The sequence below is a fragment of the Rhea pennata genome, chromosome 31 (genome assembly GCF_028389875.1).
Source record: "Rhea pennata isolate bPtePen1 chromosome 31, bPtePen1.pri, whole genome shotgun sequence".
Lineage (NCBI taxonomy): Eukaryota > Metazoa > Chordata > Aves > Rheiformes > Rheidae > Rhea > Rhea pennata.
In genome coordinates this window covers 1,794,451-1,817,263 of record NC_084693.1, presented here as the reverse complement: position 1 = coordinate 1,817,263, position 22,813 = coordinate 1,794,451, and the positions used below count along the sequence as shown (strand labels likewise).

At 54.1% G+C, this 22,813-nt stretch overlaps 2 protein-coding genes across 3 annotated transcripts; one reads left to right on the top strand and one right to left on the bottom strand.

The window, feature by feature from the left end:
• Nucleotides 1-4,677: 4,677 nt before the first annotated feature.
• Nucleotides 4,678-10,952, bottom strand: SSR2 (signal sequence receptor subunit 2). Of its 2 annotated transcripts, none has more exons than XM_062597880.1 (6): nt 10,671-10,952; nt 7,452-7,606; nt 6,577-6,675; nt 6,081-6,189; nt 5,840-5,917; nt 4,678-5,507 (listed from the first exon to the last, which is right to left on the bottom strand). In XM_062597880.1, the coding sequence occupies exons 2-6, from the start codon at nt 7,604-7,606 to the stop codon at nt 5,397-5,399; spliced, it is 552 nt and encodes a 183-aa protein (XP_062453864.1). In that variant the 5' UTR covers nt 10,671-10,952; the 3' UTR covers nt 4,678-5,396. The 2 variants fall into 2 exon arrangements, with proteins under 2 accessions (XP_062453864.1, XP_062453865.1); XM_062597881.1 differs by lacking the exon at nt 10,671-10,952 and adding an exon at nt 10,270-10,344.
• Nucleotides 10,953-13,546: 2,594 nt separating this feature from the next.
• CCT3 (chaperonin containing TCP1 subunit 3) lies at nt 13,547-21,815 on the top strand. The gene is made up of 14 exons (XM_062598000.1): nt 13,547-13,666; nt 14,798-14,859; nt 15,286-15,336; nt 15,413-15,475; nt 16,056-16,152; nt 16,772-16,889; nt 17,076-17,262; nt 17,772-17,921; nt 18,201-18,333; nt 18,762-18,843; nt 19,067-19,247; nt 19,550-19,795; nt 20,381-20,512; nt 21,424-21,815. Exons 1-14 carry the CDS (start codon nt 13,636-13,638, stop codon nt 21,526-21,528), a joined length of 1,638 nt encoding a protein of 545 aa, XP_062453984.1. The 5' UTR covers nt 13,547-13,635; the 3' UTR covers nt 21,529-21,815.
• Nucleotides 21,816-22,813: the final 998 nt, after the last annotated feature.

Genomic DNA, 22,813 nt, shown 5'->3' with positions numbered 1-22,813 from the left:
CATTAAACGCCCAGGAATTCGGCACGCACGAGCGCTCTCGGCTGCGGCGCGGCGAGCCGAGCGAGGGCTGCCGCCGTTCCCCGCGGCGAGGAGCCGGCTGGGCCCCCGCTCCGGCTCACCGCTGCGCCCGGCGGGGCCCGTTCCCGCAGCCGGACCGCCGTGGCCCCCGGGCTCGGACAGGCAGGGAAATGGGATGAGCTCAGCCGCTTTCCTGTTTTTGTGCTCCTGGCACGGTCAGCTGATAAAAACCTTTCCTCCTCGCCGGCCCGCGCGCTGCCCTGATGCGCCGGGCCGGGATGAGCCACCGCTTTTTCCATAAATCCAGCAGTGGTAATAAGACAGCGAAAAAATTGCACGGGAGCAAAGTGGAGGGAAGGATGAAGGAAGGAGATGAGGAGGAGGATGGTGAGCGAGGAAGGGCTGGGGGTCACCCAGCAGCCCCCAGCTGTAACATCTGGGGGCAGCACAGCTGGGGAGAGCAGGTCTACCCCAAAGGAGGGCGCGGACCCCCGGGCGCACGCGCCGGCGCGCGTCCTCGGAGGGACCCGGACGCGGCCAGGTGTGTCCGTCGCTCGCTTCCACTTCCTGCAGCGATAAGACCCGACTCTCCGCCAAGGCGCGTGCGCGCACGGCCGGCTCGCCGACGGCGCGGCCGGGCCGGGCCCTGGGGAAAACCGCCGGCGCGGCCAGCAGATTCCCGCTCCGCTGCAGGAAAAGGGCCGGGGGGCTCCGGGCGTCAACGGCAGCTCGGAGCACGGCCCGGCACCGGCGTCGCGCCCCTTTGCGCCTTCCCCGGCCTCCTCATCCTCCGCGGAGGCTGCCACGACGCCGGGAAGGGGACGCGCAGAGCCCACCGCGACAGCCCGGGCATTGCACCGGGCTCCGGCACTCCCACTGCCCGCCTGCCCCGTGCTGCTGCTGGCGGCCCTGTTTGCCCCAAATCCACCCCGTTTTGCCCCAGCGAGCTAAACCAACCCCTGCAGCCTCCTGGGAGGGCAGCAGCGAGGGTGATGCCGCGGCCGGTGCCAGATCCGACGGCGGGAGCACCGTCGCCGACCTCCCAGCGGTGCTACAAAGCCAGCGCCGAGCGCTCCGTAAAGCCCACGTTTGCACTTCCAGCCCCCCAAAAAACGTCGGCGTGCACCGGCCGGAGAGCGGCGAAGAGGCTGGGGGAGCACGTTACCCGCGCGCCCGGGCGGCCGCACGCCCTCAGCGGCTTCGTCCGCTCCCGCTCCGGCGCGGCGGCGGACGGCGGAGGGCTCGCGCCGCGCCGGGGGGGGCGGGAGAAGGGCTTTGGGGCAGGCGGCCCCCGCCGCGCTGCGCCCCCCACCAGCTCTTTGGCTCGGTGCTGAGACCGGCCGCACTCATCACACCGCCCTCCCCCCTGCCATGGGATGGGAGAAGGGGCGAGTTGCGGGGCCAAACCGGGTCCCGCTGCCGGAGCCTCCTCGCCGGGGATGGGAAATGGCCCCGAACGCCCGGCGCTGCCCCGCGGACGGGGAAGCGGAGCCGGAGCGAGCGGCCGGAGGCGGCGCGGCGATTTCACGCCGGCCGCACCGCAAAATCCCGCCGGCGCCGACGAGGGCGCCCGGCCCCTCCGCTCCGGCACGGCGCAGAGGGCACCGCCGGCGGCGGCGGCTCCTGGCCGGCAGAGCCCGGCACGGCTCGGCTCGGCTCGCCCCGCGGTTCCTACCTGCTGCCGGCGGCCTGGCCCGGCCCCGCGGGACGCCGGTGCCGCGATGCCCGGCGCTCGCCTCCCCCCTCCGCCCCGGCCTCTTTGGTGCACAAAATAAACCAGGAACCACTTGGCAAATCAGATCCTTTTCCCCGTTAACCCTTTGCCCCGCACGGCCGGGATCCTCCCCGCCGGGAGGAAGGCGACGATGCTCCTGCATCCCGGCGGGGCGCCCCGGGTTCGGCTCCCCCCCCCCCCGCACCCCCTCCGGTTTTGCTCCTTCCTCACCGCTCAGCGGTGGCTCCGCGCGGCCCTCGGTTCTTCCCGCTCCATCAGCTTCCCCGCGCCGGGAGCGGCGCTACAGTCCCGCTACGGTCCAGCAGCCCGAAACGCCCAGGGCTGGGAGGTCCCGGGGGTCAGGGCAGGCGGGAGTGGGGCCGCCCTGGGGCAGAGGCGCCGTGCCTCAGTTTCCCCATCCTCGGGAGGGGGCACTGCCTTCGCCGGGGAGCAAGACCCAGCTCCGGCACCACCTGATTTTGCTCCTCTGACCCCGGGCACCGGCTCAAGCCTGAGCTTCGGCACCGGAGCGGGCGGCCGCGGGGAGGAACCGGCCGCGGCCCGGCCCTGGGCGGCGAGCGAGGCCGGCGGAGCCGCGATAAGGGCTGGCTGCCACCGGCAGCGCTGACTCAGGCCCTGGGCAAGGTCACCTGGGTCGGACCGGTCCGAATGGGCTCCCGGGCTGCTTAACCCTTCGCCACTCCGAGGCGGAGTACGTACCTTGCCGGGCGCTGAGCAAACCCAGCTTCCGGATCCAGGAGGGATTTGACAGCGCAGGAAAAAAAAGCCGAGGCGGCTGCGGAGAGACCGAACCTCTCCCCGGCGAGAGGCACCTGCGAGCGCGATAAACACCCCGGCGCGCTTAATCCCCATCTGCCAGAAGTGGCCTAGAGGTTTTCATACAGCTTTTGTTTGATGCGTCCCAGCTCTGCTGTCACATGAAGCACCAATTCAGCAGGAAAAAAATAAATAAATAAAAAAAAATTGCCCTCTCACCGCGCACGGGCCGGGCGCCGTCTCTCTGCCCCGTGTCCCCGGGGAAAAGGCGGCGAGCGTGCGTGCTTTAAACAAACAGGCGGCACCGAGACCTTTGCGCAGCAGGAGAGCGGTGCCAGGAGGTGAGGCACGCCTGGAAGACGGGGCCGGAGCCGGCACGGCTCGGCTGCGCCCTGCCAAACCGCGGCCGGCCGGAGAACCGAGCCCGAGGTTTTCCAGAAGCCCCGGCGGGTTCGTCGGTCGCCGCAGGAGACGTCCCAGAGCCTCGTCTCGGCGTCGCGGGACGAGGCCAGCCCTCTCCCGGCTCACGCGCTGCGGTTACCCAGGAGCTCAGCAGCTGCTTCTGCTCCTAAATTTCAAGCACCTGAGCAAAACCACAGTCGCACACGGGTTTTGTGGGTAAGGAGGACCTGGGACAGCCTGGCGACAGCAAAACATGAAATTCCCGCAAACGTTTCTGGAGGCTTTCTCAAACAGGGCGCCAGGATGGGGGTGGACCGGGGAGGGGGCTCCTTGCTGCTCCCACCCTGACAAACACCGAGGGGCTGGTTCACAGCTACGGCTCCGCAACCAGCACGGCACAAAACACCGGTATCGTTAGGGATACTAGACAATTCCTACATTTAAATCAGTCTCCCATCAAAACCACCCCGGCCCTCAAAAACCACAGCCCAGAGGAGCGCTTCGGCAAGAGGCACCAGTTCCTTCGCCCTTGCCTGCCTCGGGGCCGTCCCGCTGCGGATCCCCGGCGGGGACGACCGTCAGACAGGCAGCCTGCTTTCCAGCGAGAGCGGCCTTACCTCAGCCGCCGCCGCCGCCGCCGGGCACCTCCGAGGGGGCCGCGGGCCGCGACGGTCAGACCTCTTGGTGCAACCCCCCGAGCCTTCCTCGCTCGCACCCTTCAGAGCGCGCGTTGTTTGGCGTCGAACAGCGACCGTCTCCCCTAACCCTGCCGGTTGCAACGCCCCGGCGGGCAAAACAAAGGGTGCAACCGGTGGCAGCGAAGGCTGGGACGAGGGGGTGAGGAATCCCGGCTCGGAAACATTGTTCTGGGAACAAAGGCACAGTGTTCGCTCTAGCACGGCCTGGGATTTCGATCCACCGACACAGATTTCTCGGCTGCCACCACCTCGCTGGTGAGCGGGCTCCAACACCCGGCCAGAGCGGATCGGGCACGGGAGCCCTGCGCACCGTCGCTGGGGCTGGCGAGCCACTGCAGAGCTGCTGCCCAAAGCTCAGGGCAGGGATCAACCCCCTCTCACCCGCTGCGGGTCCCCCGAGGCAATTCATCAGTGTGCCACCACCTCCTCCAGGGGAAAAAGGAAGCACAAATCGATGCCCAGCACGCAGCCACGGTGCGATTTATTTACGGCTGTGGAGGGAAATCTTATCCCGGGGCTGCTAAAACGGGAACAGATTGGGCGAGCTGCCCGAGAAGCGAGCGTGCGCCCACCAGCCCTGGCGATGGAAGGTTTTCCCACGCACAGCAGTGCGGACACGCTTCAGGCCTGGCTTCTCCTCAGACCTCACCCTGTCAGTCACTGGTGCCACAAACACCTTCCTACCCTCACGTACTCAAACATCTCCACCCAGCAGGGCTGCTAAGGGTGCTCAGCGAGTCCCAACGTGGTCCAGGTGCAGCACTGACATGCTATAGGCTGCCAGGAAAGCTGGTGCGAGTCACCAGTCCTTCAGGCAACAGAGAAACAAACCTGAAAAAGTGCCTTCTGCTGCCCACACGTTCACCCTCTCACCCTTCCAGTTATCTCATCAACTGAGGTTTCACAGTCACATCTGCAAGAGCAGGGGAGGGACAAGGAGAGCACCACAGAAAAGTCTTGGGATATTTTTAAGCTAGACTTGAGGTGCTACAAACATACAGTTTGCCCATTAGCTGCTTCTGGAGGCAGCCACCTCCCCCAGAACCTCCTGGTAAAAGAAAAGCAGCCTTGTTTTGTGGTGTTCATTTTATTATAAAACCCTCAGTACCTCAATACACCTCAGCCCTCAACAGAGTGACCAGAAAAACAGAAACACAGCAACTAACTGCTCACTGAAATACAACGGGGCTTCCTGGAGAACAAGCATCACTGCAGGCCTCCCATGCCCCATCTGGCCAAGCAGCAGCGCTAACGAGCCTCTATAGAAAGGAGGTCTGTTACTGCCACTAGACAGAGCTTCTTCACACGAGTGTTTCTGCAAGGTGGGCAGCAGGCAGCACTTGGAAGAAGAGGGATCCAACGCTGGTGCAAAATTTCAAAGGTCCAAGACTGCGGCAGGCTGAGATCCACTTGGCTGAAAGGAGTTGGGAAAGCAGCAGAGACGCCAGAAATGCTGCAGAGCTGCACCCCCACAAACAAGCTCCTCGACGCATTAACACATTCTTATCGCAGCTGCATCGGCGCTTATCTGCAACAGAGCAAGGCGACTCTCTGCTCCGGATATGCAGACAAGGGGATTTGGTTGTGGGTTTGTTTTTTAAAGGGAGAAGTCAACACATCACTGCCATTGAAACGATGGGCGACTCCCTGTCGCTGACAGGGCAAAGCTTAGGCCAGCTGGTACTTTAAAGGGTTGGTTGTTGCTGATCCAAACACACCTGCTGTTCTCGGTGCACAAACGTTTGCTCTCTCTAGAGCTCTGGGGTGCTGGTGCTATTCGGCTTCGCTCAGTTCTTTTTGGTCTTGGGGGTGTCGTACTTTCTCTTGCTCGAGTACCACAGCAGCAGTGGGATCCCAATGGAGGGCAGGGTCATCACACCGAAAGCTGCCCAGTCCAGCTAGAAGGAGAAATTGTTAGAAAGGAGTCAACATAAACAATGCAGAGCTGAGCATTATAACCATCAGATCTTCCACCCTCAAAGCTTCTGTCCCAATCCCAGTGCCAGCTCTTCCTCAGAGCTGGCTACGATGAAAACTATTTGCTCTTTCTGTGATATTTTCTTCTGGACAACTGATGCCAATTAACCACAATCCCCGTTGAGCATTTTCCAGGTGACTGTAGTGCCAAACAGACATACCACAAACCAGCACGACATCCCCCTGCGCTGGGTTACACAGTCACGGCAGTGCAGCACGCAGACAAATTAATTACCAATTGGAAGATACTCACAAAATGAGGAGAGAACCTCCTGTCAAACTCACGCTGAGCCAGGATTCCTCCTTGCCCGGGAGCACTAGTGAAACCAACCTGAAAAAAGCAGGGGTGAAGGGGGGAGGGGGATTTAGTATTTGTCATCTTTGTTGTAGCACAAGACGTGTTGTCTAAGAAAGCAGCTCAGAGACCACAGTCGGGCGCATCTGCTGTTCAGTTTGGGCCAGGATCCCACGTACAATCAAGTAAAGTCACTCACCACAACCTGTCCACCCTCCTGTGCCAGGTACGTGATGGTAGCAGAAGTGAAGTTGAAGTAGCCAGCTTTGAGAGGCCGCAGAACCACAGTGTGGGACACGTTACTAGCTCTGAGATCCGCAAGTTAAGGAAAATAGTTGCATTTCATCAAAAGATGGAAAGAAAGAATATAGGTAAAATGCAAGACTCAAAGCAGGTGGTAAAGTTGGTCCAGCTGACAGATCCAAGTGCTCTGTAGTTACAGATATCCAGACCCACTCAAGGCTGATCCATCTGCTTCTCTCTCCCAATCATACGAATTGCATAGTGATCCAATGCTATTTGTAAGGAACGTTTTACATAGTACCTTCAAGGAGAAAGGAGATTTGCATCCAACACCTCAGCCAGGGAATGGTAAGCTGGAATTCCGGTGACAAGGAACAAACACAGGAGACCTCTGGGTCATTTAAGAATGAAAGCATCAGGAAGGGAGATTATTTCAAACTAAGAAAAGATACGGAGCGATCCTGTCCCACTTGACATTGAGCATTCCAGAGACAATGCCAAAATCCTCCGGGGGAAAAGAATCATCCGACAGCTCCACATCTAAAGCAGCACTAGATGCAACAAAGAACAGGATCAGAAGAGTCCTAGACTTCATATTCTGCTTATTGAGGACTGCACCACAGAGGGATGGCAGTTCCAGACTGAGAATTCAGTGGCTAAAACCAACCTCTGCAACATAAGACACCAAGAAAAGATGGAGAGGAGAGATAAAGTGTATTAAAAGGAGACTGCAGAACAGGTATGGTCTGACATAAACGAGGAAGGCAAAGCTCAGAAGCAGTAGAAAAGGCAGGAAACTGGATGTGGAAAAAAGTTCACACAGAAAATAAAGGGAGTGTGCACACTGAGGAATGTAACTGCCCCACGCTGGGCAGAGCGCTACAGCAGCCAAGAGGCGAAAGCGGAAACAGCGAAAGCAGGACAATGGAACGGGAAGGAAAAGGCAGATCGCAGGGTCAGACCTTCAAGCGCTGGTGGCTGGAGCTCACAGTTAGGGCTAGCAAAGGCAACAGCAAGACACGAATGAGCCTAGGAACAGCCTCAAGCAGTTCACTGAACACTGATTTGCCCCTCACAGGTGCAGGGACCCACTGAACCCCCTTCAAAACCTGCCAAAATCATGCGCCCTTCCACAAAGGTCACCAGTAAGCTTCATCTTCATTACTTTGGGACTCTCTCACAGCCAGCACCACGCTCCCCAGAAGCAGGTATGGAGGAAGAGGCTCACTGGAGTTTTACAGCAGATTCCAGTGAGCTCAGAAAGGGGATGCAGAGACACGCACATAATATTTGCTCCTCCAATATTTGAAGCACAGCCAAGGCTTACCTGGAGCCAACATTGTAGATGTTGTACTGCAGAGTCAGGTCCTTGCCCTCCACAGCATATCTGTTTAATAGAGATTTGGAGGCCAGTAGCCTGGCCCCTTCCTCACAGTGGGCCACATAGAGCAGGGCAAACAAGGCAAGAACCAGGAGCTTCATCTAGAAGTAAAAGAAAACAAAATGTCTCCAATAATTTCACTGCAAAGAGAGCATGAAACAGCTAAAGACGACAATATAGATGTTTGTGTATAATGAGATATGAACAGCTGCACATTTCACAGCAATATTGATATAGGATCGTTTCACAGAGCAGGAAGAAAAGGACGCTCGCTCCACACAGGTCTGCAACTACCCCAGAAATTCCTGCACACCTTCCTGTAAGAATCCAAGCAACGGCACAGCAAGCACCTAGATCAGCAGGCACAGGAGGAAAGATGGCTTTTTCCCTTTCCAAAGCCCCAACACATCTCTTCCCCTTTATCACATGATAGTAATTCGCAAAGGTCTCAGACCACAAAGCCTCTTCCAATAACTTTCAGAGTAACATTTTGACAGTTAACTATGTCCAAGAAACCTATCGTAACTGAAAAAAACTAAAACCACAGTGAAGCGTAGCAGCTTTCCACCACTATCTGTGCCAGTTCTTACAGAGCTGGTTCTTTTCCCAAAACTCCCTGTTCCTCTCAGAGAGCACTAGCTCATTTCCAATCTACGTTACTCTTTCTTATTCCCAGCCAGCAGCTGCTACCAACTCCCTCCAGCGGCCTTTCACTCCCCAGAACTCCCCGTCTCAGGCCACGTGTCCCTGTTTCCCTGAGCCCGGCGTCCCTGGAGCTGCCCCGTGGACAGCACAAGGAGACCACACAGTGATTACATGCGTTACCCAGAAGGGGACTTGTTAGCTCTTTTCTCTGCAAAAACTGCTGACACGTCAGAGCCTCTGCTCTCCGTGCCAGGGAATCCTTCTTCTCCTTCAGTACCCCTCAGCTTCCCTCCCTGCTTTCCCACCCCAGGGTGCTCCTGTACCCCACACAGGCCAGAGGCCCCAGGGCAGGCTCAGCTATTGCTTCCTGCAAACACGGGGCAAAGAACCACCCAGCTCCACTGACTGGCACAGGCTGAAAACTGGAGCCCATGTACCAGTCTCCCCCCAGCCTGGGGACACCCCTTCCCCCCGCAAGCTGCTCCCATGCTTCAGCGGTGGTCGCAGGCCCCCACACCCCTCAAAGTCCGCTCCTGAGGAACCCCCAGGCCACTGAAACCCAGCAGCACCCAGACACCTAACAGTTTGCCATTCCCTACAAGGACTCTTTCACGCTTGAGGATCCCTCTGGCCCCTAGACTCTCCCATACAGTTCCCTGCTTCCAGAGGCCCCCCCTCCAGAACTCCTTCCCCCTCTAGGCCCCCCTCCCCACCTCCCAAAGTTTCCCCATGCAGCTCCCCTGCCCCAATGATTCCCCAGGATTCCCTCACCCCTAAGCAGATCTCCCTTTCCCCACAGGGTAGACCCCTCCTTTCCCCAGAGACCCCCTCCAGAATTCCTTCACTCCCAACCAGGGCTCTTTTGCCCCCCAGAGAAGTCCCCTCAGGCCTCCCTTTCCTCAAAGAGAAGCACCCCCCCATCCCCAGAACTCTCTCCATAAACCTCTACTATCCCTAGAGACCCCCTTCCCCCATGATTCCCCCCTATGGCTCCCTCCATGGCCTCGCCTGCCCCACAGACCCCCTCAGGGCTCCCTCCATGGCCTCCCCTGCCCCACAGACCCCCTCAGGGCTCCCTCCATGGCCTCCCCTGCCCCACAGACCCTCTCAGGGCTCCCTCCATGGCCTCCCCTGCCCCACAGACCCTCTCAGGGCTCCCTCCATGGCCTCCCCTGCCCCACAGACCCTCTCAGGGCTCCCTCCATGGCCTCCCCTGCCCCACAGACCCCCTCAGGGCTCCCTCCATGGCCTCCCCTGCCCCACAGACCCCCTCAGGGCTCCCTCCATGGCCTCCCCTGCCCCACAGACCCTCTCAGGGCTCCCTCCATGGCCTCCCCTGCCCCACAGACCCTCTCAGGGCTCCCTCCATGGCCTCCCCTGCCCCACAGACCCCCTCAGGGCTCCCTCCATGGCCTCCCCTGCCCCACAGACCCTCTCAGGGCTCCCTCCATGGCCTCCCCTGCCCCACAGACCCTCTCAGGGCTCCCTCCATGGCCTCCCCTGCCCCACAGACCCTCTCAGGGCTCCCTCCATGGCCTCCCCTGCCCCACAGACCCTCTCAGGGCTCCCTCCATGGCCTCCCCTGCCCCACAGACCCCCTCAGGGCTCCCTCCATGGCCTCCCCTGCCCCACAGACCCCCTCAGGGCTCCCTCCATGGCCTCCCCTGCCCCACAGACCCCCTCAGGGCTCCCTCCATGGCCTCCCCTGCCCCACAGACCCCCTCAGGGCTCCCTCCATGGCCTCCCCTGCCCCACAGACCCTCTCAGGGCTCCCTCCATGGCCTCCCCTGCCCCACAGACCCCCTCAGGGCTCCCTCCATGGCCTCCCCTGCCCCACAGACCCCCTCAGGGCTCCCTCCATGGCCTCCCCTGCCCCACAGACCCTCTCAGGGCTCCCTCCATGGCCTCCCCTGCCCCACAGACCCTCTCAGGGCTCCCTCCATGGCCTCGCCTGCCCCACAGACCCCCCTCCCAGGACTCCGCTGCCCTACAGACACCCCCCCACAGGTCTCCTCCCATGGCCCTGCCCTACAATCCCCCCCCGGACCTCCCCTCATGGATCCTCCCTGCCCCCCAAGCCCCCTCCATGGGACCCCCACGACCCCCGGTGGTCCCTCACCCTCTCCGCCCCGCGGCACCCAGAGGAAGGCCGAGTCAGCACAGCGCGATCGGAAGTCCCCGCAGACCGGAAGGCGCGGCGTGGCCCTCTGGGAAATGTAGTTCCCCATCCCCACTCGGGACTCCGCGCGTGCGCACAGCGCGCCGCCGCGCTCTCCTCTGCCCCTGCCCTGGCTCCGCTTTTGGCGCAAAGGCTTCGCCCAGGGAAACCTGGCAGAAGCGCCTGCAAAACTAAAAATCAAGGCATTGCCACCTCTCCAGGACCTGGCTGCCCTTTATGTAGAAGGGGGCAAGTGACCGGAACCTGTAGTTCAGCTCATTGCTGAAGTTAGTGCTTTGGGTGGGGAGAAAACTCAGCTGCCAACCACGGATGGCGCGTAGGAAGCCAAAAAGAGTCCATACCTTCCCTCTTCCTCTGACTACTGCCCACGCTTCTCTCCATCTGTTCCTGCAGTTCGTGTATTTCTCCTCTCTTATCTCCTTGTTGAAGGGTGCTGGGCACAAGGGGGAGAGGAGATGCCTTCCCCGCTTTCCTGCTTTCAGTCAGTGACGAGCAGGTAGAGCAGGAAGCCGATGACCACGATGGCTCGGAAGAGCACTTCCAGGAGAAACAGCATGCTGAAGACGAGGCTGGCCAGCAGCTCTGCCCAGCTCATCGGTAACGACGACCCCATAGAGCCTCTGCAAAACGACGGGGGAGAAGAAAACAAGAGCAAGGAGTGGGATCAGGGTTAAACTCCTTAAATGTGAAGGTGGCTATGTGGGACACCTCTCCCTATGCACCTCCGTATATTCCGGCCACTCTGCTAACTCATCTCACACCGGAGAGGCTCCACCCTTCTGTTTCCAACAGATTAGGAAGTGTGCTGACCTCCCCATTGCAAAACCAGTAAGCAAAGCAAAAGCTGCTGACTCCATTTCCAGGAGGAAACCTTGAGAGGTCCCTTGTTCCCATGTTGCTCAGGCAGTTGCCTGCAGACCTCTGATGGGAAAAGGGCCATGGAGGCATGAGAACCCCCCCAAATCCATGCCTTCATATACATGTTCCTCCTCATATACACACACAAATAACCTATGAATCCACCTCTCCAGAAACCTCTCAGCTACAGGCTTCGTGTACCTCCTCCTACTCCTATCTCTTTTATCAAGGTCCCCCACTCTCAACCTTTGGCAACAGCCCTCCATACACCTGCTTTCTTCTTTCCCCCATGAACCAAGACAGTAACAGAGCAGGACACTGGGAATTAGTGGTCTCAAACCAGGCAGAGTTGAGCCAACCCGCAGACTATGGGAAACATCACAGAGCTCAGATCAACGTTAGCCATCCACCACAGAAGCAGCATAACCACAGGCTGGGTTTCTCTCTCCAACACAGTGCAGGTCCTTTTGAGCAGCTCTTAGGAAGGCTATGAACCATTTGAAGAAAAACCAGTGCAGAAAATACTGATAATTTTACTTCCCGTTCCAAGGGTAGCCCTGTTACAGTCATGGTAATATGGGCTGTCCTGCTCCTACCTCCAGGCAGGATATACAAAGCAGAGGTGGCTGGAGGGCAGAGACAGGGGCTGAGTCACTGGGGGAAGAAGTTGTGCCTTGCAGACCTGCCTCCTGCTCCTCCCTCTTATGCTGCTGGCTGCACAGCAGCAGCCACATGATCTACTGCAGCCAGGATGCTTGGATGGGCCTGAGTTATCTTGGTCTGGCTCTTGCAGTGCTGTGTGCTCTTGCAGGGCAAAACACTCCTGGGCCTGGTGGTCAGGGGCTGAGGAAGAAGGGACAGGAGCATCTGGCTTTCCCCCCTTGCTCTACTGAGTAAGTACAAAATGGGAAAATGACTCACTCAAGACTAACTAGAGCTGCAGAAAACCACAGTCTGATCACACTACTGTACCCTTTAGGCTACACTCCCAGTCTGCAACTGGAAATAACTCCCAGAAGCCATACACCACACTTAACAAGCTTCAGCTAATGTATATATTTCATCCTCCTGGAAGGACAGGTATTGGGGGGAGCTGCATCCCCCCAATAAATATATATATGTTTATCAGTAGGATTTGCTGTAGCGTCCAGAAGCCCGTAGACCAGAACCCCACAGCGACAGCTACCCCACAAACACTGAGAAAACACTTGTTCCTGGCCTAAAATGCTTAGGGCTTTAGACAGAGAGGAGACTAGAACTTCTCTGCAAAACACCTTATTCAAACAATAGCTGGCTATCAAAGGATACTGCATCCAACCTACTTTTTTTCGTGTTTTTCCTCCTGGCTAACTGATGCTCCATGTGAGCAGAAAAAGAGCTGGTTAACTATGGGAGAGGGGAAAAAAAAGAGACACATTACTCAGTGAAACAGATCAAGGAGAACCTGGAAACACTGAAAGCTCCATGCACACAGGCTGCTGCTACTTTTGCCAAAAGGCAGAGTGGTTTTCCGCCTGTCTTTCTCTATAATTACACTTGGACTGGCTGTTTTGGGTTAGGGCCTGCTAAACCAGGAGGGGACCACGGTGAACCGGGGTCTCGGGGAGGTTTCCCAGGCTGAAGGTCTCCGCTCTGAGGCGAACCAGGGCGCTGGGAAGGGGTCGCAGCTCGAGGGTCTCCGCTCCGAGCCAGGCCGGAGCCGAGGCCCCTGCCCGCGGCAGCCCCCGGGGGAGCTCGGCCCCGCGGGAACCGGCAGCCGCAGCGCGGCGGCCCGGCCCGGCCCGGCCCGGCCCCGCGCCCCAGCCCTCGGGCGGCCCGAACCGCCGCTCCCAGCATGCCGCGCGGAAGCCTGCCGCTCCCGTGATGCTCCGCGGGGCGCGCTGGGCGAGACCACAGCGTTTACAGGGGGGGAAGTGCGGGTTGGCGCTGAGGACCTCACTGCCACACATAGTTCTCAGAAGCCTCCCATCTCCTTTCTGCATCGTTTATAGATCCGTTCCGTCCTGTCCCGGTGTTTTCCAGGCACGATGAGGAGCGCGCCGGATGAGCTTCCCCCCCCCGTGGGCCCTTCCAACGGGCGCGCCGAGCCCTTAGGCGCATGCGCAGTGGTCGCCGGCGCTGCTGCTGCTCCCTCCTCCCCGCACCATCCGTACGTTCGGCGCGTGCGGCACACACATGCGCAGTGCGGCCTGCCCCGCCCCGTGGCCACACGCTGCTGGGGCGTCGCTTCTCAACCGAACTTTAGAGCGCCAGGAAGGAGGGGGGGGGGGGATGCCGCTGTTTTATTGGACAACAGGCCCGCGGCGCGGGCGGTGATTGGCCATGGCGGGCGGGAGGCGGGGTAGGGTGTCGCGGCACGGTGAAGCGGCACTTCTCGGCGCGGCCGCCTCGCGCTCGCTGTCTCCAGAAGGTTCCGCGCCGGGCGCCGCCGCCCCAGCCGCCGCCAGGATGATGGGCCCGCGCCCCGTCCTCGTCCTCAGTGAGTCCCGCGGGCCGGGCCAGACCCTCCGGGGGAGGAGGAAGGGAGAGGGGCGCGGTCCGTGAAGGTGTGAGGGACGCGGGGGTCCCCACTTCACCTCCCTCTTCCGGCGCCATGTTGGGTCCCCCTCAGAGCCGGGCCCTCCCTCACGGCTGCCGCCCCCCGGTTCCCCTCTCGCGGCGGGACCTTCCCTCTTCGGGGTTTTCGCTCAGCGCCCGCCCCTGACACGCCCTGAGGCCCCCTCCCCAGAAGTCTCAATGCGCTGCCGTTCGCGGCCGCTGCACAGCCCTGAGTGAGGCTGGGGCGTTATTCCTTCCCCCCTTCTCCCGCTCCTCGTGGCTCTCCCTCTCCCAGCTCCTTCCCACCCCCGTGTGAGTCTCAGCACTTTACTTTTTGCTGTCCCATTTGCTGTCCCTTTGCTGCCGCTCTCCACATCTTCCCAGTGTTGCTCTTAGTGTTGCGCCCTTTTGTTCTGTCCTACAAATCTCATCAACATGCGCGAACGTCCTCTCCCGAAGTAAAGCTGTGCTCATCCCGTCTAGGCTTGTGGTTAAGAAAACACAGCCCCAGACCTAATCTGGGTGCAGATTCTGTAGGGCAGACCCCTCTGACAGCTGCTCCTCTAAAAAGGTTGTGAGATGCTGGTATGGTGATGACTGCTTGCACTAAAGTGCTGAAGGCTGCGCATTGCTGATGTATAAAACTTAATTTTATAAAGCTGCTTTAGTTACTTTGCATGAGCACCAAAAACTTCTCAGACTGCTGAAAATTACTGTGCAACAATTTGCACGCTCTATGGGATCTTGCAGATTCTAATGAATCACTGTTTTTTGATTTTTGTGAGGGGCCTAGATCATATTTTGGGTGTGCCAAGTTTTGTCTTAGTTGAGTTGTGCTGATAACCAGGAATTCTTTAATACTATTTTTCAGTAATATTCTTCTATGAGTATGCTTTCCTATTTAGGCAGTCATATTTATCTTGGAAACTTTTAATTTAGCTCTAGTGACTGGGGTGGTATCTTTGATGCATTGTCAATACTACTGCTTCAATCTTTGCTTTATAGTAAGATCAGATTTCAGTTATATTCAAGCTGTTACTGTGGTTTTTTTTTTCCTCCCTATATGCTTTAGGTCAGAATATGAAACGCGAGTCTGGAAGAAAAGTCCAGACTGGGAACATCACTGCTGCTAAGGTACCATATTATTATTACAGTTTTATTTAAATTTAGGAGGGAAAGTTGTATTTGGAGAAGTCTTGTGTAGTCTGCATGAGTCTAGAGTAGAAGGAGCATAGAAAATGAATTTTTGGTGTTAAAACAACAGGTGTTAACAGTATAATTGGACGTTGAGGTGTTTAACGCAGCAAGCAGCAGCACTCCATGAAAACCTCTTTCTCTGCAAAATCTGAAAATGCACACACATTGATATCTGATTTAGACAATAGTTTAGGGAAATACCAACGCTCTTATAATCCCTATGTTTTCATTCCCACGACTTCTGCATCTAAGCAACAGTAAATTTAATGCAGTGACTGCCTATTTCATGTAGATTATCGTTTACTAGAGGCTATTAGATTTTGATACCTTCTTACATTGTCTAATTCCTTTTTTCCCTCCTAGACTATTGCTGACATTATCCGAACATGTTTAGGACCAAGAGCTATGATGAAGGTAAGAACTGCTGAAATCCCTGTGCTGGAAACACTGCGCGTATTACAGATCAGTGCAAATATTGTTTCTGCTGCAGATGCTTTTGGACCCTATGGGTGGGATCGTGATGACCAATGATGGCAATGCTATTCTTAGAGAGGTAAGTTTCTCCTAAAGGATTATTTTGTTTAACATTTGGGTCAAAATGTTCTAGAATACAGTGAAGTAGCTGCTAATGGAACTGTATTATTTCACCTTTGATCCTGAAAGACAGGAAGTAACTAAACAGCAGTACCAAGAAGGGTGCTTATTGAGGAAGAATGAAATATTTCTAGCTAATCCTTTCTCTTCAGGAAAGTAGATTTGGCCCTGGAGTAGTAAGTTGTCATTGTAGTTTTCAAAGATTGGTGTAAACTTGATGTTAATTATAGTTAGACTGACTTGAATGCATCAAAATATAATGAGTAGATGCTTGCTTTTACCATGCAAATAATTAGACCAAAAATTGTTGTCTAAATAACATCACAGAATTTTTAGTGCCTAAAAAAACTGTGGGAAATGCAATATTGTGAAACACAGTAGCTTATTTTCTGTCTTGGAAAAAGGGGCATTTTGCCCAACTATGGCAAAGAATTTTCTTAAATTGCTTTAAAAGTGTGGTATTTGTTCCATTGAGTAATACAAGAAGTTTCAACTTCTAATATTTTAGACCAAAAGCATGCCATTTGCCTCCTCTACAGATTCAAGTCCAGCATCCAGCTGCAAAGTCAATGATTGAGATCAGCCGTACTCAGGATGAAGAAGTTGGAGATGGGACCACATCTGTAATTATCCTTGGTAAGAAGAGTGACTAAGACATGTGCCCTTTATAAAAGGGTAAGGCGGAAGTTTGTCCTGTTTCGGGCTAATTAATTCTTGTATGTGATAGTGTTCACGCGATCAGATACTTCTGATTAATATTGTGCTACTTCTTTGCATATTCTGACATACATTGTCATCTGAACAGTTAGCAGCAAAACATTTTGCTCTTGCTCTCAGTTCCGATTAGACACAGGGGAGTTATGTCAAAGATTCCACTCCATAACCTTCAGTGCATCTACTACTTTTTTTCCCTCCCCCTCGTTTCTTACATCTGTTTGCTCATTAGAACCCAGTGAATATGCCTTGATAAGTCAGATAGTTATGATTTCCCTACCCTAAAATTGTGGAGGAGAGATCTGGGTTTTTTTGTCTGTTTTTAACCGTTAAGAGAGCACTAGGTTCATTACACGCTTGTAATGTGACCAGCTCTATGCTGGTTGTATTCTTTCACCAAGATAAGCACAATTAAGTACAAAGAAAGGTACAGATAAATGCAGTAAAGCTCTCTGCATGAATAGCAGATATTTTTTGTCTGCAGTGTTCTTGACGGATGATTGTTCTACTAACTCATCTGGGGGATTTGATGTTTGTTTAGCTGGAGAAATGCTCTCTGTTGCTGAACACTTCCTTGAACAGCAGATGCATCCGACTGTGATCATTGGGGCTTATCGTAAGGCCTTGGATGATATGATCAGTATTCTAAAGAAAATTGGGTAAGTATGGGCTGTGAGAGTTGGAGAAAAGGGGTACAGGGTTTTATTACTGCTTAAAAATGAGTCTTCAGGGAATCACACTAGTAAAATATAATTAAATGTAATTAGAGAAGGATGGAATGGAATTACGAATAGATTGTAGCTTGGAGTAATACTCAATTCACTATTTTTTTTCCCTTGTCTTAGCACTCCAGTGGATGTGAACAACAGAGAGATGATGCTTAAAATAATAAAGAGTGCTATAAACACTAAGGCAATAAACCGCTGGTCTGACTTGGCCTGCAGCATTGCTCTGGATGCAGTCAAGACAGTGGAGTTTGAGGAAAATGGCAGGAGGGAAATTGACATCAAGAAATACGCTAAAGTAGAAAAGGTGAGTATGTCCTGGACCATCTCTTTTCTGTCTGCCCTGCCCCTTTCTTATTCCAAACTAGTTGTATTGAGGATGCAATAGTAAGAATTTTGTGTGCTACTGATTTGCAGCCTGCAAATGTCACCATTGAAGATAGTTTACTGAATGCTATCAGTGATGCTGGTGTACAGTGAAAAGAATGGGGCACTTAAAGGTTTTAGAATGGTTTTAGAGTATCTGTCAAAAAGATCATTTTGGTTATTTCAACTTGCATCTTTCAAAAACATGTTGCTAGGCAGTAGGATGTGAGCAATTTTCAGGTTTTTCATGGCTTTTCACTTAGTAATATGTCGGTGTGCTCTTAACATTAACTCAGATTGTGATATGAATGCCTTAGTTATTCAAGAGACCCTTTCTTTTTCTTCAGTATGTGGGCTGGGTAGTTTTAAAAGCACAAATATACCTATTTTCGTAGAGTAGAATAACTCATCTTATTTCCTTCTCATTTCCCCCTTTTTTGCATCTGTCAGATTCCAGGTGGTTTTAGTGAAGACTCTTGTGTTTTGCGTGGAATCATGGTGAATAAAGATGTAACTCATCCCAGGATGCGTCGCCTTATTAAGAATCCACGCATTGTCCTCCTGGATTGCTCACTAGAGTACAAGAAAGGAGAGAGTCAGGTAAAGCAAGTTCTGTTAGAGTTATCTGTGACATTTAAAACTAGTAAGGTGAACAGATCCACATGACCAGCATGAGTGGCAGATGATGCTCTTGGTTACTTTTTCTACCTTTTTTTTCTCCACAGTACTGAACCCACAGCAGAATTAGCTGCAGATGCAGCATGTTCTTAAAAGACTGCATTGGGTTAAATTAAGATCATTCAAGCTGGGGGAGTCTGTGTTTTACGTGGACAGGGTTGGGAGGAGTATATTAAGATTTTGACACCTTTTTCTGTGCAGACCGATATTGAAATTACTCGGGAAGAAGACTTTGCCCGCATCCTGCAGATGGAGGAAGAATACATTCAGCAGATCTGTGAGGATCTGATCAGAGTCAAGCCAGACTTGGTCATCACAGAAAAAGGAATCTCTGGTAATAACACTTGTGATCGTTGCTTGCACTGAATTCATAGCTAGTAATGTTGATGGTATCTTACAAGCACTGTCTAATGGTTTAAAGAAAAAAATTTTCAATATGACTTAATTTCTTAGCTTTCTAGAAAATAGTTTTGCAACACAGGTGTTAGCAGGTGTTAAAGTTGCTTCTTGAGGTTGCTTTACGAGCATGGATGTTTCTAATAATGTTTTGTTTTTCCAGCATTTGGAAACAATATAAAAACATAAGTGAGGTTGAATCTAGCAAACCATAGGAAACTGCACTGGAATTTTGCCTTGCAGCTTGGTTTAAAAAGCAGCGTTTAGGCGCTTCCTTTCCATGACCCTTTATAGGTCTCCAAAGTAGTAACAAGTTTGTAATGGTACTGCTGATTCATCAATAAAATTGCACAAACTTGCTTTCAGACTTGGCCCAGCACTATCTGATGAGAGCCAACATCACAGCAATCCGCAGAGTGAGGAAGACTGACAACAACAGGATCGCCAGGTAAATGCTTCTTCCTCTTGGAGCAGAGTCTTGCGGTCCATTGCGCTGAGTTGTTTGTATCTCAGCCTTTCTCCCCAGTTATTTTTGAGCATCTAACTCATATGTCTTTTGGCTTGTGGCCCAAACTGTTGTGTGACCATGGGGGTAGATGGACGCTTGAACACATGTGACTTTGCTGCAGCTCAGTTTCAGGAAGAGATCTTGACTGCTGTTTGTGTGCTAGGGCTTGTGGAGCTCGCATTGTGAGCCGCACAGATGAGCTGCGGGAGGAGGATGTGGGAACTGGAGCCAGGCTCTTTGAAGTTAAAAAAATAGGAGATGAGTATTTTGCCTTCATCACTGATTGCAAAGACCCCAAGGCTTGTACTATCATTCTGCGTGGAGCCAGCAAGGAAATCTTAGCAGTAAGTTACTACATGTTCTGCTTTCCCTCCTGTCTTGCTCGCCTCCTTAGTGTCAGTAAGCCCTTGCTTTCTTGCGAGGAGCTATTGTGGGTGAGTGGAACAAGCGCCAACTTCCTCTGGGCTCTAGGGTGAGGATTCAGAGCGACAAAGAATCCTTGTCTCACATGCCGTGTAATCAAGGCAAAACATCTGTGTTGCAGTGTGTGATGAGCCCAGCAGTCCCTGGGCTATGCGATCGCTGCTGGCGGTGGGTTACAATTTCTTTTGCAACCAATAAATCTGTGCTTTTGTCTTTGTTACAGGAGGTGGAGCGCAACCTTCAGGATGCCATGCAGGTGTGTCGCAACGTCCTCATCGACCCACAGCTGGTGCCAGGAGGGGGAGCTACCGAAATGGCTGTCTCTCACGCACTGACAGAGAAGTCCAAGGGCATGACCGGTGTGGAGCAGTGGCCCTACCGGGCGGTAGCCCAGGCTCTGGAAGTCATTCCTAGAACACTGATCCAGAACTGCGGTGCTAGTACCATCCGTGTGCTGACCTCACTCAGGGTAAGACACACATTGTGGGATCTTCCCGAGAGATTCGGCCTCTTTGTGCGCTCTCCTACTGGTCAGATCAATTGTGCTTCTGTGTATTGTGATGTTGTGCTATTCTGGGGCAGATTTTTGTAGTTAAAATAGGCTTTTTTACACAATTTATGTGTATTGTTATTTACACTATTTAATACCATTATTTACACTTTTTGAAATAACCTATCTGTTGAAGGTTATTACAAGATTGTGTTTTGGGGGGGTTCATTTGCATTAACTGGAACGCAAACAGCTTTACCAAAGTTTTGTGCCAAATTATGAAAACAGGAAAGGGGAATTAAGTAGCTTGATTTATGTCCCAGAGTTCAAAAATGAAGGTGAAAAAAAGTCTTAAATTTTGAGATTAGGTTAGGTAGCATGAGTGGGTGGAGGTTTATGTGGTACTTGTTCACAAAAGTTTTTGTATAAACTCCACAGTTGAGAAAATTCTAATGACTTCTTACCATTTTGGTAAATACATGATCAGTTTGCATTCATAAAGCTGAATTTGCTATCTTACTCTGACAGAGACGACTTTGGAGTAAGCTTTTGCTCTGTTTACAGGCGAAACACACTCAAGAAGGCAGCCAGACGTGGGGAGTGAATGGTGAGACCGGAGCCTTAGTCGACATGAAGGAATTGGGGATCTGGGAGCCTTTAGCAGTCAAATTGCAGACCTACAAAACAGCAGTAGAGGTAAGGAAGAAACTGCTAAGTGAACCCTTGTAGTGTATCTTTCAGAGAGGGGAATGTTGCTGCCAGTGCGCCCAGATGTTAGGGTAAGCCTTGCTAACTGTTTGTGGCACGTGCTCGTGTGTCAGCTCGCACCTAGCTAGCACAGGAAGCAACGTGATAAGGGATGCAGTGCAGGTAAGTGTCCAAGGAGTTGTGTTTTGATCCCTAGCCTGAACTGAAAAGTGTCATTTTCCATCTCACCTGTTACTGCCAGCTGTGCTCGTTAGTCTCGCAAGGACGGGCCATTCTGTGGGAGGGCTAGACTTGACCACGGCCGAGAAATTCGATGTTAGCAGTGTGCTGGAGTCCAATTGGTAGCACTGGGAGATTCTGCGCTTTGATCGTCTGACTGGTGTTGCACAAGCTGTGCTCCCCATCTTAAAGATCACATTTTGAACACTTGGTCGCTGATATTAGATCGAAGTTGTACAAAGGGATCTTCCCTTTCCTGTCAGTCAGCAGGAAACACCAATGTCTCCCATTTCACGAGCTGCCCCAGCCACATGCCAGAGCCGCTTGCTGCTCCTACCTGGCTGTGATGAGTTCAGTGTCCTTTCTGCTGTGACAGGTTGCTGTTCAACGGCCCTGTGGATCACTTAATTAGATACAGTTGGTTGGTTGGTGTGAAAGCCAGATAGGTTGGATTTTATTCAGGAGGGACTTTGGACTAGACTTTAAAATACAGTGTTAAGCAGGGTCCTTGTCCTGGGCTGCAGCTTGGTCTAAGCACAAGTCAGCGTGATTCCTAGGAAATAAGGACTGGGTGGGAAGCTAGTGCACGTGCAGCCCTACGAAGGAAGCCAGCTAGCTCTGTACTGCCAGAAGCGCCGCAGCGAGCTCCTCTCTCACCTGGCTGTGGGGTTTCTCCCTAGACTGCTGTTCTCCTCCTCCGTATCGATGACATTGTTTCGGGGCACAAAAAGAAAGGCGACGATCAAAGCAAGCAGCCTGCAGCTCCAGAGGCAGCCCAGGAGTAGAGGGGTCGAGTCACCCACAGGAAGAGCCGGGCACCTCGGGCTCAACTGCAGGAAGAGCACAGTGGAGCGACGCTGCTTCTCCTCTGTCCTGAGGCTGAGCCAGGGCAAAGTCTGAGAATTAGTTTGTCTAAAGTCTGTGGGTAGGGGGGAAAAAAGAACGTGAGTGTGGCCGAAGAGCCAGTGTCACGTATGTGCCCTTGTTCTGTTTGGAGACACTGATACTTAATTTAAGTCTATACTGTAACTTCTCATTGCTCTTTGCCTCAACAATAAAACGTGTCACTTCAGTCCGTTCGTCTGCGTGTCTATTGCGAGGGTGCTGGGGAGGAGGTGGGGGACTGCTCGGTCATCAGCCTGCCTGCTCGTTCCGCTCCCGTCGTCTGTCTGATGTTGTGAAGTCCTCCGCAGCCCTGCTGCCAGGGGAACTCGCCGCAGCCTCAGCCAGGGCTTTCGCCACGGGCACGGACCAAGCTTGAGCCCCTTCCAGCTCCATAGCAGCATGAGGCTGGAAGATGGTTACAAGAGTTGGGAAAAATATTAGGGGATTGGACTGAATGCTGTGGGTGCAAAACAAGGCCACGGTGGCTCCAGCCTGCCCTTCCCCCTGCCTCTGCCCTTCTGCTTTCGCTGGAAGGAGTCGAGGAAGTTTGGACAAGTGGCCAAATCACTGGATTTTGTAACCAGGATGCGATTTGCCAGCGTGGATTAAAAAATTGCTAGGAAAAGAACAGGTTCTTGAAATGAAACCTCCCTGGGGAGGGAGTGGAATGAGGTCCAGGTGCCAGCACGCAGCTGGTAGCATCTGTTCAGCTCCAGTCCGGATCAGCCAGCTGAGAAATTAGTCGCGGGGTGGGTTGGCTGCGTCTTGCCAGCATGCCGGAGGCGCGGGAGCCGGGAAGGCAGCTGCCTTTCCTCTTGGCTGCTGCCGCTCCCCGTGCCATTCCTCAGCCTTTATGGGAGCTGGGAAGGCAGCTGCCCTTCGGCTTGGCTGCTGCCGCTCCCGGTGCCGCTATTTGGGCCACGGGGAGCGCGGCGAAACCCTCCCGCCCCGCGGACGCGGGTGGGCTGGTGGCAGGGCTGCGAGGCAGCTCAGACTGCAGCCAGGTGTACTCCCCCCCCCCCAGACTCGTAGGGGGGCCCCGCCGATCCCCAGCTTTCCCCCGAAACCGAGGGGTAACGCCGGAGCGCTGGTTTTTATTGTTTTTTTGTTTGTTTTAAGGGCGGCGGCTCCTTTAAGAGATTTGCGGCGCTGCGCCTTTAAGGGGGGGGGGCGGAGGAGGGAGAG